General features: G+C 37.7%; 1 protein-coding gene across 4 annotated transcripts in view; it reads left to right on the forward strand.

Annotated features, from left to right (window-relative positions):
- The first annotated feature begins 954 nt into the window (after positions 1 to 954).
- The window catches only part of Atp6v0d2 (ATPase H+ transporting V0 subunit d2), a 52,156-nt gene continuing 33,805 nt past the window's right edge, over positions 955 to 19,305 (forward strand). The window contains exons 1-2 of one of the 4 annotated variants that reach the window (XM_013144158.3): positions 955 to 1,233; positions 13,854 to 14,025. In XM_013144158.3, coding sequence (XP_012999612.1) covers positions 1,104 to 1,233; positions 13,854 to 14,025 — 302 coding nt within the window. In that variant the 5' untranslated portion in view covers positions 955 to 1,103. The remainder of the gene's footprint in view (positions 1,234 to 13,853; positions 14,026 to 19,305) is intronic. The other 3 variants (XM_013144157.3, XM_023561745.2, XM_003480001.4) reach the window with 3 other exon arrangements.

Consider the following 19,305-nt stretch of genomic DNA (forward strand, 5'->3'; position numbering starts at 1 on the left):
GTTGCTACTATGAATTAAACATTTTCTAAGTCAGGCACTCTGTGAGGCTGTTTGAATCACTGTGACTTGCAATAACGAAAACAGAATGTATATTAAGCCCATCTTTTATACTCCCAAGTAGTTTGAAAACTCAGAGACAGAGCCTGAACAGAGCCTAATAGTTTACTCCAATTAAAGGATTTGACTCAATCTTGTGAAATACTATTTTTGTTAATTGTGTTCAAGTATTCAATGCAATTTTAGAGGTAAGTATGTTAGGAGAACAAGCATTTCTTTTCGGAGCGTGAAACTCAACAAGTAAGCCCTGCTTTATTAAGTATGCGCTGTATTATCAACTCTTTGAGCAGAGCTACTTCACAGCTTCTGAAAGCTGATTCCTTATCTGTGACTTTAGTACTAAAATTGTCTCTGCTTATACCAATCTCAGAGTAATCAGGAGACTCAAATTGAAAAAATAAGAAAATGAAGAGTGTATTACACACAGTCACATTTTGCAAAGGCGCTGAATTCTTACTACAGAATTATAAGGCTCTGTCCCTAGATGGGTAGGAGATAGGTACTAGCTCTTGGCAATTTTAGGACTTTATTAACCATTTGTTTTACAAATAGATTGTGCTGTAAATTGACTTCTCAGGTTTCTCCTAACTGCTTATTTTTGATGTATTTACATAGCCTAATATTGTTATTTTGACCAAAGCCTTCTTTGTTCATATTGATAGTCCCCAAAAATTTGGTGTAAATGTAATTTGAAGGCTCAGGTGAAAATGGGAATGTTTCCAAAATGTTCAGCTGTTGGAAGCTCCCAATAGCAAAACCACAAGGGGCTGGTGTTTCAAGCAGGGTCCTGGCCCCCTCCCTCCTGCTTTCCTCCCAGTAGTGATTTGTACCCTGGTTTTACTTGGATCATCTGGCTGATTCATTCTTGCCAGAAAAACTGGTCTGAACACACTGTTTTGAAAGCCACAAAAAGCCGGGAGAAACTAGTCACAGAAACCCTGAAGATCAGCTGATTGTTCGCCCCAGCACTTTTTCCAGACTGGTGCAGGTTGACGGGGCTGACCTCGACTCTGAAGCTGTGCAGCCAGAGTCACAGCGTCTTCACCATGCTGGAGAGCGCAGACCTGCACTTCAACGTGGACCATGGCTACCTGGAGGGCCTGGTGCGAGGGTGCAAGGCCAGCCTCCTGACCCCGCAGGACTACGTCAACCTGGTCCAGTGCGAGACCCTGGAAGGTAAGTGGAGCCTCTCTTACGCTTCAGAAAGAAAAAGGGAAATAAAGTCCCTCTCCAAAAGCCGGGAGAAGGCCCACAAGGGGATTTTTATTCCTAGCATCCAGGTTTCTTGTGTCTATAAAGAAAAAAATAGAGTCTATTTCTATTTATTTCCTCAAAGTGAAATATAACATTTCTTTTCCTTTTGAATGTAGTAAGCAAATCACAGGGGTTGGTGTAAGTGGTACCTGTGACCAACAAATTCAATATCACTATATCCTTTTTTAAGGATACTTACAGATACTTTAAAAGGTTATTAATGTTTTCTGTATTTTGAAGTTGGAGTTAGATATTACACATTAAGCTTTTTTCTTTCTTTTCTTCTTCCCTCTTAGTAGTACTGTGGATCAGACCTATGGGCACTACCAGTGAGCTATGTCCCCAGTTCTTTTTCTTTTTATTTATTCATTTACTTATTTTTGAGACAAGGCCTTGCTAAGTTTGCCAGCCTCATTTGAAACATGCGATCCACCTACTCAGCTGCCCAAACAGTTAAGATTTCAGGCATGTGTCACCATGTCGGGCTACACTGGACTTTAGTGCTTTAATAAAGCAGCATACCAATTATTACATACTTTAAAAGCATTCTGATAACTGTATCTCTAAAAGTTTATTTCCTTTGTAATCCTATTTATTTTCATTCCACATATTTGAAGAAGAATTTAGTCAAGTTTCCAGGGTATGGGTACTAAGCAAAAAGGACAGAAGGGAGGGGAAGGGAAGGAAAGAAAGAGGAAGGGAAGGAAGAAAGGAAGGGAAGAAAAAAGGCAGGAAGGAAGGAAGGAAGGGTAGAAAAAATTTTGATCGAGGGGATTTTTTCCAGACCCAGATTCTCAGAATTGATTGAGAGTATGAAGTTTGCTTTTAATATAAGCTTCAAAAAGAAAATCACAAGTGTGGTGACCCAGCCTCAGATTTAAAAAAGACCTCGTTTGTCACCTGTGATGGTGGCGCCTGATTAGCTGAGTTACAGAGAGGAAGGAGTAAATGGAGCACTCAGCAAGTGGAAATTATCTTTAAATCACATTTTTAAAAATCTTACCAAAGATCCCACATCTGTAGCAATATTTTATCATTAAAAACAGCTTTCTTTGCTCATTTTGAAGCAAACTTACAAAGTCTATAATGTGTTTTAAAACTGGCGGATGACAATACCCTACCAAGTTACAGCTGAAAAGGGGTACAGACTCCCAAATACTTTAGTTCAAACCAAACTCAAGTTATTCATCTATAAAATGTGACTTTGTCCAGTTTCTGTTACTTTTTGATTTGGTTACATAACCTTCTAAAAACTTGACGACATAGTTAAAAAAAAAAAAAAAAAAAAAACAATGGCAGACAATGGCAGATTATTCTACAAGAAGCGAGTAAGCACCAAGGATAAAGCCTCCAAGGAAGGGTGTTAGCAGGTAAAGGCAAATCTTTCTGAAGGTGACTTTTTAGGGTTCTTATGTGGGGCTGAAGAGTGCTGAGGTCACTTGTTCATGGTGGTGACCAGTCAAAGCCAGCGGTGAGGCCAGACTGCTCGAGCTGGGACAGACCCTACCTTTGCATTAACATGGGAAAGTTAGAATCCGTCAGATGATAAGTAATTCTGTTGGCTACAAATAATTATAATTCCAATAATAATATTCCTACATTCTAAATCCTTCCAGCATATTAAATTAGAAGTTTGGTGACTGAAGAATGTTAATCAAGTGTAGAAAAATATACAGAAATTAAAGTCAGAAAAACTTAAAAACAGCAGAATAACTGCTTCTGAAAGAAGCCATTTGGAAAATTTCTATTTAGTTTTCAGTCAAGTCTTCAAATGAAATAAGGAATGCAGATTTAAGGGCAAGCAACACATAAAATATCTTTGCAATGTCAAAAGCTCACAAAATAATTCAGAGACAATCAAGGAAAGCTGTTTAAAGGCACAGAAAGAATTTTTAGAAACTAAAAGGGTAACAATCAAGAATTTAGAATTTGCTCCCAATATCTTCTGCCAAAAGATTCTGTTGAGAGAAAAAATGAGAGATGAGAAGAGAAGAATGATCCAAACAGGTCCATTATCTGAACAGTAACTTAGCTGAATTCGGTGACTTTGTCTTCAATTTGGGATAGGTTTCCAACTCTTTCGGAGATCTCAGGAGTGAAACTTATTGGGCAAATACACAAATGTGTAAACGAACAGAATTTTCCATGCAAAGTTAGGGGATCATGGACCACCCAAATCTGTCCCTGCACCCAGCTTAAGAAGTCCTGCCATTGCTGGGGATTTAGCTCAGCGGCTCAAGAGTCTGCCTGACAAGCACAAGGTCGTGAGTTCGATCTCTGTGCCAAATGAAAGAAAGAAAAAAAAAGAAAAAGAAAGAAAGAAAGAAAGAAAGAGAGAGAGAGAAAGAAAGAGAGAAAGAAAGAAAGAGAGAAAGAAAGATGTAAGCCATTGCTTTATCATCACTAGGCTTCATTGTTTCTAATTCTCTCCTCAATAATACATATTTTTCAATTATTCATTTCACAACTATATTTCCATCTGTGAGCTAATTTACTTTCGGGAGATTTCCACAAATATCAACTATGGGTCACTAAATCATGTTTCGGTTGTCAAGGCTGCTAAAAATATTGATCTAAATAAGATTTCCATGTCCTCACTTAACAATTAAGGAAGACCCTGAGGATTAGTATGGCTGTGACCTTCATGAAGGCTGTCAACCATAGAGGACAAAGGTACCTGCATCTCTTTTTTCCACCAAAATGCCGCTGCTTCCCTAACATTAACTGAAGGTATGATTGGTCCATGTTGAGCTGATGTCAGCTTCATTTTGAGGGTAGAAAATAATGCACACTGCTCAGTCTGATGATTTCCTAGGATGCTAGGGAAACTGTGTGAAGCGTGATGTGTTTGTTGCTGATGTGAATGACCTCAGAGAGACCCAGCCACCTGGTGGACTAGATCCAAAGTCAAGAATTAACCAAAGGCATTGGCTGGAATAGAAGTTAAAGAGCCAAGGATTTCTGTTTACTTTTTCACACAGAATGCACTGTACAAATTATGGATACGGAAGAGAAGGTAAAACTGTGTCCTTACAGTGCTGCATGTTGAAACAAGTACTTTTTGAGAAAGGAAAGCTAACTTGTTGGCAAAGACTGGATTTGTTTAAAGCCCTCTTTTAATGCCCTCTTCTTCTTAAATGTGTTCTGAAAGCAATAAACTATAAGCCACTTACAAGGAACACATAAGGTTTAGGTCAATTTAGAAGATTAGTAAGATTGTCCAGGAAAGGCTTTGGAAAGTCTTTGTATTCATATCTGTGCCGAACTGTGTACATAATAGGCCAAATGTAGTGAGAAATATTCATCCATTCCAAGGCCCGACCCTGACTAACCTGAACAGTCACCAGGATCCAGCACGATTCAGTCTTTCCTAGGTACAAAAGAAGGAAGCCAGAATTCTTTAAAATATTAACATGGCTATTTTTTTTCAGATGTTAATAGCAAATAAGAATATTGTGTAAATATTCTTTTCTCTTTGATAAAGAAGAGTTGGTGAAACTTATACGTAAAGTTTAGTCATAAACATATATTTTTTTCTAAGGATGAATGTGTTCGCTGGCTCTCTAAGATGTAGGAGAGCACAGTGCATTGAGTTTTTATTTTATCCCCCTTGCCATATGTTTTGGAAGGACTGTGGGGAGCCCACTAGATCTCATTAGCAGTAATAAGAGGAATTTGACCTTCAGCTGTACTCCAAGTGTGCCTTTGGGTAAGAATTAATTTAACAACCATATATTAAGTAATTCCAATGGCTAAGGAAATACAGATAAATAAGATAAAATTCCTGCTTTCCAAAGACTCCCACTGTGGGAAATAAACAAATCAGAAACCCTTAAGGAGGGCAGTACCTACCCACCCTCCAAATGCATATCCACCCAGCCTGCGAATTCCAAATCCCACAAAAAGAATTACACGCACGCACGTGACATGACAGCTGTGACTGTATCTTCATGCAGCATTGTTTTGAGTAAAAAAGATAAAAACAAAGCAGCTGTCCCTCTGCAGGGAACAGGTTAAATAACTTATAGAACGTTCACATAATGGAATCTGCTGCAGCTAGGGAAAAAATGTAAGAAATTTAAAAAGTACTTGAAGAGGATGAAACTGGAAAGATCCCCTGGATTGAGGCAAAGTATCATGTGAGCATGCTGCTTTTTAGTAAGAAAAGGCAATACATTTTTGAAATGTTTTCTATATATTTTTTCTAGATGCAAAGAAAATGTGAAAAGATTCAAAAGACACTGGAAATACCAGTTTCCTGTGACTAGGAAAGAGTTGCAAAAGGAGTGGGATGTGGTTACCAAGTCCAGGAGAATGTTCTGTTTACCTCTTACCTATCTTTAAATCAAATAAAAATACAGACAGGAGGAAGACTCATTTCAATCAGCTTTCTCCAATTCCTTCAACATTATTTATACCTCAAATGACATGACTTGTGTTTCGTGTTTTATATTAGAAATGTGTATCTAATACTGTCACAGTTCAAAACTATATCAGCGGCTTCCATCAGACAAGGTCAACATCACACTTAGCTTAAAAGGCTCCAACAGTCTGGCTGATCTCTGCCTTTCAAGTATTTCCTCAGACGCCTTCTGCCTTTTCTGAAGCTATTCCTCCATCACAAATCTATGGTCCATCTGGTTCCCCCGAAGAAAACCCATTCCTTTTAAAGTTTCCTTCCAAGCCTCGTTTTCTATAGACCCTTTGCTGCTGCATCCCTGATGAGACTGAAGTGCGAAATCTCTCCTTCCCTTACTGCAATTTGTAATAAGCCTGATTTTGTACAGTTGCATAGTCTGTCACCCTGGGGGAGGACATTTATCCCACCTGTCTTCCCAGTCCCCGAGACTGTAAAAATTAAGAGTCTCAGTTCATGAATTAATAAATGTTTCTTTCTCCTACACACTATAAGCTGTTTTGTAACCTGTTCATTTCTTTGTTTTTCTAGTGCTGGAGGTTGACTCAAGACCTCATGTTCTACACTGAGCTACATTTCCTACCCTCTTATAAGCTTCTTAAGAGCAAAAAATACACCTTGCCCATTTCTGTCTCCTGCCTCCCAGAACCTAAGCTAGTATTTTATATAATAAGAATTTGAAAACGTACATTAGAAATGACTGTGTTCAAATCCTGGCTTTTCTATTTCTTGGCTCTGAGATGTTATGAGCCTATTTAACCTTTAATAGCCTGGTGGGTTTTTTTGTATGATACTTAGATAACATTTTCCTGGCCTAACTACTATTTCAGTGGAGGCTCAGAAATGTCTGAAGATGTTTTGTGTACTGTAAATCTTCAGCATTCCTGGGTTTACCTCTGAGCTGCAGTGCTTACACAACAAGAATTAGTGCCTACACAACAAGAATTAGTTCTTTTGATACACTTCAGAATTCCTGAACTAGTTCTTCTTGCTTGCTGGTGGTAGTTAATGGTGTTTGGTATATAACTAGTTGATTATATTCACTTTCGTAGAGCACCAGTTTTGGAAACATTCATTCCAAAGATAAGAATCAAAATGAATAGTTTCAAACCTGGTAACACTCACTGAATTATATTATGAAGTACTGTGTGACTATTAGTCTGTAGGTGCCAGATTTTAATTATAAATCTAATATTTGAGCTTTATGTATGTGACAAAAATATTAAGTACAAGAGAGAACATGGAAAAAAAATAAGACACTGTTAGTTACCTAAACAATCCTCTATTTGAGAGGATATAGAGAATAAGTAAAAATAAATAAAACTTTAAAATATAAAAGTATGAATCTGGCAGTACAATTTATGGCAGAGCATGTGCCTAGTATGTGCAAGACCCAGGCTTCAATCCACAGCACAACAAAAAACAATAACAAAAGGTTCAAACCTGTATTGGAAAGTGAACCAAAGTTGATTAACAATAGGCTGAGAAAAAAAGAAACTAAAAGATATATGTACATGTATCAACTAACTCCCCAGGATAAATGTAATCATTATATACCACAAACATACAAAAAAAGAAAAAGAAAAAGAAAAAAATAGGTCACTGAGGTGGTGTTTGGAGAGGAGCTGAGATGGCAAAACATTTTAGGTACACAGAGAAAACCATGAATTACAGATGGGAAAAAAATAAAACCATTTAGATGGAGCCAATGAGTTTGGCAGCAATAGAAGAATAACTGGAGATCAAAGGAAGAACAGTTGGAGTCAAAGTTGGGGAAACTCTTTAAGGAACTCGAAGATCTGATCATGGAGTTTCAAGGTACTGAACCTCACTGAATGAAGACAAGAGTCACGTGTGTGTCTTCAAACACTTCCAGGTGTGAAAAGCATGAGCAAGTTATTTGTCTGAACCTCTGTTTCTTCATTTATGAAATGGACATTATTGTGAAGGTCAAAAGATAATGGACCTTAAAGCCATTATGTCTGTGATAAAATATGGTACAAATCCTATGGAAGCTATTTTTAATTTATCTAAAATTTTTAGATAAATTAAAGGCTCCTTGGTTCCTTGTAAGAGCATCACAAGGTCAAAACAATTCTTAGAAAATCTTGAACTTCAGGTTGAAGTGCAAGAGGAGAAATAGCCTAGGAAAATCAGGTAAGACACTGAAGAATATAATCTGGATGTCAGGGTCATTCTGTACATATCACAAAAGTGTGGACAGACAGCAGAGAAATGGGAAGTGGAATTTGACATAATGAAACACCGAAGAGGACTCTGAGGATTCAACGCTGAAGAAATAGCACTAAATAAACAAGAAAGAAGGGGAAAGTGTCTGGTTTGGTAGCTACTGATATATTTATTAAAGGTCTGAGTAATTATTAGACCAAATGGTAGAATCTAATATATCCATTTGAAACTTTCTAGCTTAGAGAATAGAAGTCAAAGGTCTTAGCCAGCTAAGAAAAGTTATTTTGGAATCGAATTAGTTCATGTGAGATGATAAAATTAAAATTTTGTAGTAGCTTCTATATTTGGTCTTCCTGCATCATCTGCAGGACTCGCACTTTATTCCAGCCTAGTTATAACCTGAAAGCAAGACTCTATTCCTTTGGGAGGAGGAAGGGTGCTGGAGATCAAGCCCAGGCCTTGAGTATGAAGGACAACTGCCGTATCCCAGTCTTCTACACCCATTTCGTGGATGTGGAAACTGTTCAGCACCAGCAGAGGAGAGGAAAAGCTGTCCCCTTTCATTTGGAAAGAGTACCTTGGATGGTCTCTAACGATACTTCTGTAGCATAGCCTACCAGAAAGTGAAAGGTCAGACATTCATTGATATACAGAGATCTAAACAAGCCTTTTGGAAAAACAAATAACTTTCTAAAAATGATTCGCCAACATATTAATAAAAGACATCCATTAAGTCTCTGTGCCCTATCCTGACTATTTACTAGCAGTGATCTCAGGTTTGAATCCTAAACTTCAGTGGCTGCAACCCTGAGAAGACACTTTTTTAATAGCCTCATCATGTACGAGCATGTGGGCATATATTTAACTACATTACTCTGTGATACACTTTGATATTTGTTTAAAAAGCCTAGTGGATTCCTATTGTTCTATTTCGGTTTAGGACCTATTACACTGATTTAATTGGTAGAGATTCCACAGTTTGGAAAACATTCTATTTCCTCACCAAAAATAAAAATAAAAATAAAATAAAATAAAAGCACTTGCAGCACCATGTGCCACACTGTTTCTCTGGGTAAAAAACATAGTGTCACTTCCTCAGTTGCACGCTGTGGGTGGGCCAATTGTTCTTTAGTGACTTGAAACATTCTGTGCCAGGGTTTCAAAGAAAACACTGAAATTAATGCATGAAATGCTCCTGATTCCTGCTGTAAAGAACCTCTTTATTGCAAACGTATTTATCACAAAGTCCTAAAACTGATGCACCTATTTAGATGAGCATTTAGGGAACTGCAGGGGGAAAATTAAGTCGACTCATTTTATAACCCAGAAAACTATAAACAGTGCTGTTGGCAGTCTCATCTCAGAGAAAACACGTCAGAGTGGAGGCTTTTCTTAAAATCTGCACAGGAATGTCCCTTGGATCATTTTGCTGTTGCGGAAGGGAGGTGGCCTCCCTTCACCCACTGACTCCAGTGCTGTAGTCTAAGTTCCCCCCAGGGTCTGACAAATTTGAGACATTTAATTTCTCTCTGGCAGTTGAAAGGTTTGAAAGTTATTTAGCTTAAAAGAAACATATGTCACAGAGCAAAATATCGTGGTTTTGAAAAAAATACCAGAAATGCCAGTTCTGTTGGCAAATATTCCTGGTGCTGAGAATGCAGACTGTCAAATTACATAAAAATCCACACCAGCAAAATAAAAGCCAAACAAACTAGGGCAAAAGAAAAAAAAGTGCAATTGTTTCAAATTGAGTTAATTAAATAGGTAATTGAGCAAATGAATTCTACAGTCAAATAAAATGCATTTTGCATACAAAATCTGTTCCCAGCACTAAGGGAGAGTCCCTGTACCCCATGCCCTAGCCACCCACCAACCACACTGTGCCTGACTGCAGCCCAGAGCCATCATCATGGCCCACTGCAGCTCCCTGGCTTTGGGTGATCAAAGACCCCAAGCCATTCGGGGATATTTCAAGTCTTCCTAAGGAGAACACTTCCTATTGTTCATTTTATGGAAAAAGGGTAAAACAAAATTTCATAACAAAGTAACAGGAGAATAACAATCGTTAATACATTACATGCTGTTATCTTTAAAGTAGTTGCTCAAGGTACATGATATGGGAATAATAATTTCTCCAATTGATATTAGCACAAACCTTCCCTCTTAATGAATTAAGACACTAATAGTATAATAACCAACTTGCATTTCCTCTCTTTTCCCTACTGTCTTTTCCTCTTTCACCCATCCTAGTTTCTTTTTCCTTTTGAGCAATTTCTTCCCATTTCACAATATTTATTGCACATTTTAAACCTTAATGACTCTTTCAGTTTCTCATACCAGGGAGGCATTATGATGTTTATATGTGTGAGTCTGATTTATTTCACTTATGACTATGATCTCTTATGATTTGAGACATTTACATATAAAAGTCTCAAATTTATCCTTCTTTATGCTTGAGTAGTACTCCATGTTTTTAATCCATTCCTTGGTTGATGGACATTTAGGTTGTTTCCAAGATTTGGCTTACAAATTTTGTTGCTATGAACATGGGTGAGCATATACAGCTTTGGTAAGACATTTTTAACTCTTCTGGGAAGATGCCCAGAAGGGTGGAATAGGACCTTTAATCCTAGCTTTTTGAGGATTCTGCACACTGATTTCCACAGTGCTTATTCTAGTCTACAGTCTTTCTCCATTAACAGTGGAGAAGGGTTCCTTTCCCCCAGTTTCCTTCTAGTATTTGTTATTGGTTGCTTTCTTGATATTAGCTATCCTTTCTGGGGTGAAATGGAATCTCAGTTTTGTTTTAATTTGCATCTCTCGAATGACCAGTGATGCTGAACATTTTTCAAATATTTATTTGTTTGACTCAATTCTTCTCCTATGCCACCATCTTCTTACAAATTGTATATATTAGTCATGTACAACATGATTTTTAAATTTGTTGTTAAACTAATCTTTAAGCAAAAACTGAAAATATAATATTGTACATATTGATGGGGTTCTATATGGCATTTCAATACAAGTATACGTTGGTAATGTTTAAATCAAGTTAAATATATCTGTATCTTCAAACATCATTTCTTTATGATGAAAAGTTTCAAAATTTTTCCTTGTAGCTTTGAAATGTAGGAACGTTTTTTATATCTGTGGTCATCCTACTGTACCATCACACACCAGAACTTCTAACAGTAGCTTCAGCATGATGTTTTTAAGTATTGTTTGGTTTGCAGTGCTGGGGGTGAACTGAGTCTTGCACATTCTAGGCAAGTGCTCTACTATTGGGCTACATCCATCTCTAGCCCCTTTCCTTTCCTTTCCTTTCCTTCTTCTTTCTCTTCTCTTCCCTAACCCCCTTCCCTCCCATCAACTCCCCTTTCTTTTGCCATATTGTACACTGAATTCAGGGGTGCTTTGTCACTGAGTTGCGTTTCACTTATGTTGAGTCCTTTTCACTTATGTTGAAGGCCTTGCTAAGTTGCCCCAGCTGGTTTTGAACATGTCATCCTGTGTATCAACACATCCAGCCAATGTGTCTTGAAATATATCAAAAGATGATATGTAGATAGATAGATAGATAGATAGATCGATAGATAGATAGATAGATGATAAATAACTCAATTGAGCAAATTAATACATACATTAATTCATATGCTTATTTTTCTGAGAACATTTAAAATTTGTTGTTTCAGTAATTTTCAAAATATATTGTTATTTACTATGTTGTACAATAGATCTCTTGACATTATTTTTCCTATCCACCTGAAATTTTGTATCCTTTGACCACCATTTCCCCACCAAAATCCTTCCCTCAGCAGGTGGTAACCACGACTCTACTCTCCATTTCTATGAGTTCAAAGTGTTTTAGATTTTGTGTCTCAGTGAGATCATGTGGTGCTTGCCTTTGGGTACCTTATTTCACTTAACATTATATTCTCTGGATTTATCTCTATCATCACAAATTACAGACTTGCCTTCCTTTTATGGCTGAATAGTATCCCACCACGAATGTGTCCTACATTCCTTTATCTAGTCATCCACTGACAACATGAAGTTTGCCTCCATGTCCTGACTGTGCACAGTGCTGCAGTGGACGTGAGGCTGCAGACACCCGCACCCATTTCCTGCAGATGTATATCCAGTAGAGTGCTGGATCACGTGGCAGCTCCATTTTTAATTTCCATATCTACCATGTAATGTCCATCCCTGGCCTTCTTGGAGTTACAGGAACACATCATTCCTGTCTTGATTCATGGGGAGGCTTCCTTGTACTTCTACATAGCACATTGAAACCGCCCTGTGACTTGACCTTCTCCAGGAAACTGCACTGATTACATTCTCAGCCCCTTTCACTTTTGCTTTGTTTTTGTTTTTCTTTTGAAGGGGAAGCAGGATCTTACGAAATCACTAAGCTACTTAGACTGAGCTCTAATTTGTGATCCTCCTATCTCAGCCTCCCCACGCTGGGATTACAGCTATGCACCACCACGTTCAGCTGAATTTAGTATACTGCTTGGAAGGTGTGTTGGTGGTAGCCTTCCCCCTGCCACACTGAATGTTTTTGAGGAATGTATAGCTTCTTCATCTTTCCATTTCCTGCAGTCACCAGCACACAATAATTGCTCAGGAGGTGTCTGAATGTAAGGACCAGTAAGACCCGGGTCACTATATTGGCCTCAGTTTACATATACTAGGTAGAGCCAAAGGCGTTTTAGATATTCATGTATCACTTTCGATATTCATGTAACACTTATGTGTTAGGGACTTTGCAAGAAATCACAGATAGAAGGTATAATGTATAGTTCCCTTTTTGGGTTATCATACTTAAAACTATATATCATGGCAGTGCACACCTGTAATTCCAGCACTCAGGAGGCTGAGGCAAGAGGATTGCCACAGGTTTGATGCTATCCTGGGCTACATAATGAGGTCAAGGCCAGGCTGAACTATACAGCAAGACCTCATCTCAAAAAAAAACAAAAGCACTATGTATCTTGTGCTATGTTATAACCGTTATCCAAATACTGTGAAACTCAGATGAGTGAGCATGAATAATTTTGCCTGAGAAAACTGAAGCTTTACAGAGCAAGTGACTGTCTGATTGTACTGGTTGGCAACAAAGTAAATTTTAAGTCACTTTTAAATCCCACTTTACTCGTGTGATCTTAAGAAAGTTTCTCATCTCTTGGCACTTCAATGTTCTCACTTGAAAATGGAGTAAATGTCATTTTTTTTTTAAATTGGGGATCAAACTCACAACCTCACACTTGCCAGGCAGGCATCTATGCCACTGAACTAAACCCCCGGCCCAGTGTAAACGTCATTCTTATCTCGCAGGCTTACCATGAGCATTAAATGAGACAGTGAGACAGTGTAGGTTTAACACAAAATCTGGTACATAACAAGCACTCCATCACTGGTAGCAATTATTTCAGTGCTATAATCAGACCTTGAAAGTTTCAAATCAGTAAACTTAAAACGGGATAGGGAGGAGTTCTGAAGATGCCTATCCTGTTCTCTAAATGGAGGAAGTGTATATTAACCATAAACTTCTCTTTCTTATCCACTTGAGATGGACCCTTAGTATCTCTTCAACAGTTTCCCAAGCATCCTTGATCAAATGACTAAAACTAGCTCAGGTAACACCATCTGTGATCTAGATGTTTACCAAGGTTTTACCTCTGTGAAAAAAAATAACAGACTTCTTAGATAACTGGAAATTGTTATGCTGTGCTGGGATAATATTTACATTGACTTTTTCATTGCTCTAGAGATAAACCCTCACGTCTAAGGAATATATAAACTTTATGTTGAAGTCCAATAAGCCAATAAGTACATATTTACCTTAACAGTTTTCACAGATTCAACTAATGTTAAAAAAGCTATTCATGCATGCTCAAATGTCCATTTGATTTGGTATTTCACTTAATTTCAGATCTGAAAATCCATCTCCAGACCACTGATTATGGCAACTTTTTGGCTAATGAGACAAATCCTCTTACGGTTTCCAAAATTGACACAGAGATGAGGAAAAAGCTCTGCAGAGAATTTGACTATTTCCGGAATCACTCCCTGGAGCCCCTCAGCACCTTTCTTTCCTACATGACGTAAGTGCAGGCGGGAAGCTGCATTCAGCCCAAGTGTGATTGTGCAAACTGCTTCTAACAGTCACAGGTGGTGTATTTGGCCGGAGTAAGACTTCAGACCTTTTCCATCGCTTATAAGTTTGAATACATTCAAATTTTAGCAACTAAAAATCTCACAGCCACATTTACACATTATAAAAAAGACACTTCAAAGATGATTATGTAAGTTGCAGTGGCCTCCATATCAACCAGTGTTTTCATTTTTCATGTAAAAAAAAAAAATAGTGCCGCTCCTTAAAGTATTTACCAAGATTAGTGTTACGTCAGATTTTTATATCATTTGTGAGATAGAATTGCAATATCACAAATTGTTCTTATAATCCCTTCTATCTCTCCAGATTCTCCATATTTAATCTCCATGTTTAATCGCCAGTAAATTATACCTTTTATTAATCCAGTTAAAAGTCATATCTATTGCTCAAATGATCCATTTAAAATAATTTTATGCCTCTATATTTGTCTTAGCTGACAAGCTGGGAACAAAGACCAGCTATACAGGAGTTATGTATTATGTAGACAAGATTTAGATGTAATAATCAAATTTATGAGTATTAGTCTCAAACTCTACACTGGTGCCTGGCATCCAGGCACTCAATATATTTGTGAAAAGATGGTAACAATAAAGCAAGTTCTTGGTTGTATAAGCCAAAAATTAGTCAAAAGGGGGAAAAAACAGTAATTCAGGTCAAAGTCTGTGCTTATTACTAAAGATAGAAATTAGAAAAAATGTGTATAAAAAATTGGTGTTGAAATTTCTGCAGGGAATCCCTGAAAGACATAGACTCCAAGGGAATTCGAGAAAGACTGGACAGGCAGATGGCAGATGGCCTTCTGCAAAGGTGACCAGTCCCTGCCCAATCGACTGTTAACACATAGAATAATGCTGCCTCTGAGACCAGGGTGGAGGAGAATCTGCTCGTCTGACCAGGAGCACCCTCCCTTGTTCGCTTAGGCCTTCTTCCATCCTTCCATTTCTCCATCTTCCATGCTTCCATTCTACAAGTATCATTAGTTATGCCCTCAGGTCCAGCAAACAAGAGAACAGAACTAAGAAAATATAAATGTATCTGCTGAGCCAAACAAAGCTACATGGGCTCTAACTGATATGAGTTACTTTAGCTTGAGAGGAAAATAACATGCCAGGCAGCCAGAGTTATCACACTGGGACAGACATTGCTAGGATTCTAAATAATATAAACAGAAAATATTCCATGTGACAAATCTTCATTCCCAAGCTTTTGACGCAAAGGAAAATTTATGTAAACTTTCTGTTATTCATAGTAGACAAAAGCAGAAGTAAAGGAAGTCTATTCTGTTTGGGACTTCATATCACATTATGATTTTCAAAGATCAACTTTGGTTCATGAATAACTAAGAGGAAAGAGTATTCAGGAGTGTGGCTCAGTAGTAAAGAACTTCCCCACTCTGCAGGAAACAGAGAACAAGGGGGAGAAGCAGGAGGTAGGGAGGGAGGGAAAGAAGGAAGGCAGAAAGAGAAAAAGAAAAAGAGAAGCAAAGATATCAAAGGACATGATTATAACCATACAGGACTTTTTTCCGATTTTTTTGGAACTCATGACTCATACTTAGCTTAAGCAAGTGCTTAAGCCACTGAGCTAACCCATATAGGATTTTACAAGAAAATAAAGTTACTCCATTTTACCTGTCCCCTTCTTTTCTACCTTGTTCTTCCCAAAGTATCCACTTTTCAGTTTCTTATATGTTTTTATAAAAAAAAGTATTCCTGTGGATATGTCATTGTACCTACACACTCTACCCTCTCCAATCACATTTGAAATGTACACATAACAGCATAATTTTCTTTGTGTGTTTTTTCTATCTTAACACGTATGGCCTTCGTATATGTGAAGCATGCTCTCTGCTGTTGTGCTAACACTCAATCATGTATACAGGTCTTGAATGTATTTCTGAATTTAGTTTATAGCTCTGGAAGTCGTAAATCAAAGAAATCTGCATATTGGGCTTTGGTAAATAATACTAAGTTAACAAAGGTAGCACCAATTTGAATTACTGTAACAGTTCACCAGAAGGCCTAAATTTCTGCACCATTACCAACACTGGTGAGTCTGTTCAATTTTTCCAGTAGGTTACAAACAGTATATTTTTCTCCAATTTATAGCTTTTTAGGGAGTGAAATTGATCATTTCATATGTATTATTTATGTATATTTGGGATGTGACCAAATAATTTACCTAGTTTTTACTTGGAATTTTCAGCTGTTTTTAATGGATATGTAAGATTTTGTAAATTAAGAAAGTTAAGGCCTAGTCGGGTGTGGTAAATCAAAGACATGGCCATGGTTCAAAGAAGAAGCAATGTAATGCACCTGAGAAATGTGGTTAGTGCCCACGGTCCCGTTTCTATAATCAGGGCTCTTACCAATATGAGGGTTAAGGTTATTCTCTCCAGTTTATTTACAGGCAACACACAGATGGAAAGTCTTTGATGCTAGGCAAAGAAAGTGGATTTTACCACATCAGAGTAGTACAAAATGTCCTAATTGCATGGGAGTATAAGTGATAGCCAAAATGCTAGACAGTGTTTCAGAATATTTATTATATGCCAGGGCTCTGCTGAGTGCTTTACAAACACTGCCTGGTCTAATTCTTCTCAAGTCTTTCCAGTATGTGGGGGGCAGGGGGGGCAGTCTTGGCAAGTGTCATGCAATTGTTATCACTGTTCTAAAGATTCTAAAGAGGAAGCTAACATTTCAGAGCAGTGATTTTCTTGGATGAAAATCTGACAAATGGAGAAGTCATAATTCAAAGTAAACGTTAGCAGTAGACTTTTTAGAATTGTTTAGCTCAGAATTCAGTTGAGTTTAGAAAATCTGACCCCAATGATGGCAAGGGTCATCATGCAGTTTTAACTGGATCAGGGAGCTGCCAGGTTCTATACTTTAATATTAGGACATAGATCTCAACGACAAAGAAAATTTGCCCAGTGTCTACCAGGAAAGGCCCCTGTTCCAAGAATCACTGTGAGTCATTTGGTCAGTGGTTCTTCTCACATATTAAACTCTCTGATTTATAATTTCCTAACTGTAGAATCTTAGTTCTGAAGGAACCTTAATATTAACTAGGTGAGGATCCTGATTTCAAAATGAGCTGCTATGTTAAAATATAGTCTGTTTTTAAAAACAAATTATTTAAAATTCCAAACATTTCTAATCAATAGCAATGCTTAAAAATTCTATACAAGAGTACAGATAGTTACAGACACACACACACACACACACACACACACACACACACACATATGTATACACAAAGAATATTGATGAAAAACTGGGCCAGGTATGGTGGTGCTCACACATGTAATCCCAGAACTCTGGAAGATTGAAAGACTAACTTCAAGCCCTGACTGGGCAACTTAATAACTTAGCAAGACTGTCTCAAAATAAAAAAGAAAACAGAGATCTTTTGAGTCTATGTTTTGTCCCATCATCGCAACAGACTATGTAACTGGCCAGCCCAGGCACCATGCTGCTACTTTCTGTAAAGCCTAAGGATTTATTTCAACAGCAAAGGTTGGAAAAATGGAGGAATGATGTCCCGCTGGTCTGAAGCCATTTGTCTTATCTCTTCCAGAATGTTTTGCAAAAGCAAGTATCTACTTAACACCCACGAACTTCCAATCAAATAGAATTACTTTTCTCTCCTGATAGGAAGTGAACAAGGTGACATTATAGAGATGACTAAATCAAGCCTAAGAGAGGCAGTCTAAATTTAAATTGCTATAATAAACATAATTTTAAGTATAGCGCATTTTATGTGATATAATTACTGTACATGAGAAACTTATTTTGAAAATCTGGAACAGATATTTTTAAATTCTTAATAGCAGGAAGATCTGGAGGTTTTTTATACTATAATTACACACAGTTTATGAAACAAAGGAATAGATCTGGTAACATTTTAGTAAAGACTATTTAATATAGGCCAAGGTTGTTTTTTCTTCTTTCCTAACCAGTCCTTTCCAGCACCATCTCTACTTCTCATCCTTTGAAATCCTATGGTTTTTTTTTAGAATAATCTCTCACATATTCAGAGTACTATACCCCCAAGGGCTGTAAGATATTTGAATAGAAGATGATCAAAGAAATAGTCTCAAATATCTACATGGTACAGTTGGTGTTCCATATTTGCTGGCTCCCCATCTGCCAATTAAACAAACTGTGGTTCACAAATATTAGGGAAAAATTTCATCTTTACTGAAAATTTACAAACTTTTTCCTTGTCATTATTCCTAAACAATATAGTATAACAACTATTTATAATGCATTTGCATTGGACTGCATCCTCTCTGGAGATGATTCAAAGTATATGGGAACATGCCTGCAGATTATATGCCAATATTATGCCATTTAATATAATGACTCTGAGAATCCTCAAATTTGGTATCTACAGAAAATTCTAGAACAAGCCCTCCCTTCCCCACACATACTGAGGTGGGGTGGCGGGGTAGTGCATAATCTCAGGTTAAGGACCTAAAACTGCAGAGAATGTGAGGTCAAGGGCCACAAATTGAAGAAATCTTTGAAGGCTACTTCCTAAAGACTGCGTTCTGCTGCTGAACATGGAAGGACTCTCAGTGCCAGCACCAGGGAAGTCTGCAGCCATCCAGACGAATGCTCCCCTTGGTTCTCAAGAAATATGTGGTTCTCACGAAATACATTTCCAAGCTCTGGGTCACGAAGAGCTTCCACTGACATGAAGGCAAGGAAATGTGTCTGCGAATGGTGGAAAAAATAGGGCAGATCAACAGAAAGCTACCATAAAGCCTTTAGCATTCAATCAGAGGAGCCTAGATTACTGGAGTAACTAGTTGTGACTTTAAAAGATTTTGCAGATAGAGTTGAAACTCAGCCAATACATATCTCAGTGGGCACTTGCCCTGAGTTCTGTCCCCAGCACTAAATAAATAAATAAATTTGCTTTGATTGAAAGATTAACTGAGGTATGAAAGGAATTGGGATTTGGAGATAACAGCTCATCTCAGATGCAGTTAGAACATACAAATGAGCAGGAGGACCATGCAATCAGAGCCAAAAGCCCAGTCAGTCACAGGGCTTTGACTGTGAGTCTCTAAGAAAGGAGAAAGTGAACAAAGAAAGGCTGTCTGACAGGTGCTACCTTCACATGCTTCTCCACTGCTGAAGCCCATGCTCTTCATGTAGTGGTCCCCACACTACAGGATAAGGAGAAGTTTCCTACTGGG

Source organism: Cavia porcellus, unplaced genomic scaffold (assembly GCF_034190915.1).
Source record: "Cavia porcellus strain 051 isolate PalLab524CR breed Dunkin Hartley unplaced genomic scaffold, mCavPor4.1 scaffold_10, whole genome shotgun sequence".
Lineage (NCBI taxonomy): Eukaryota > Metazoa > Chordata > Mammalia > Rodentia > Caviidae > Cavia > Cavia porcellus.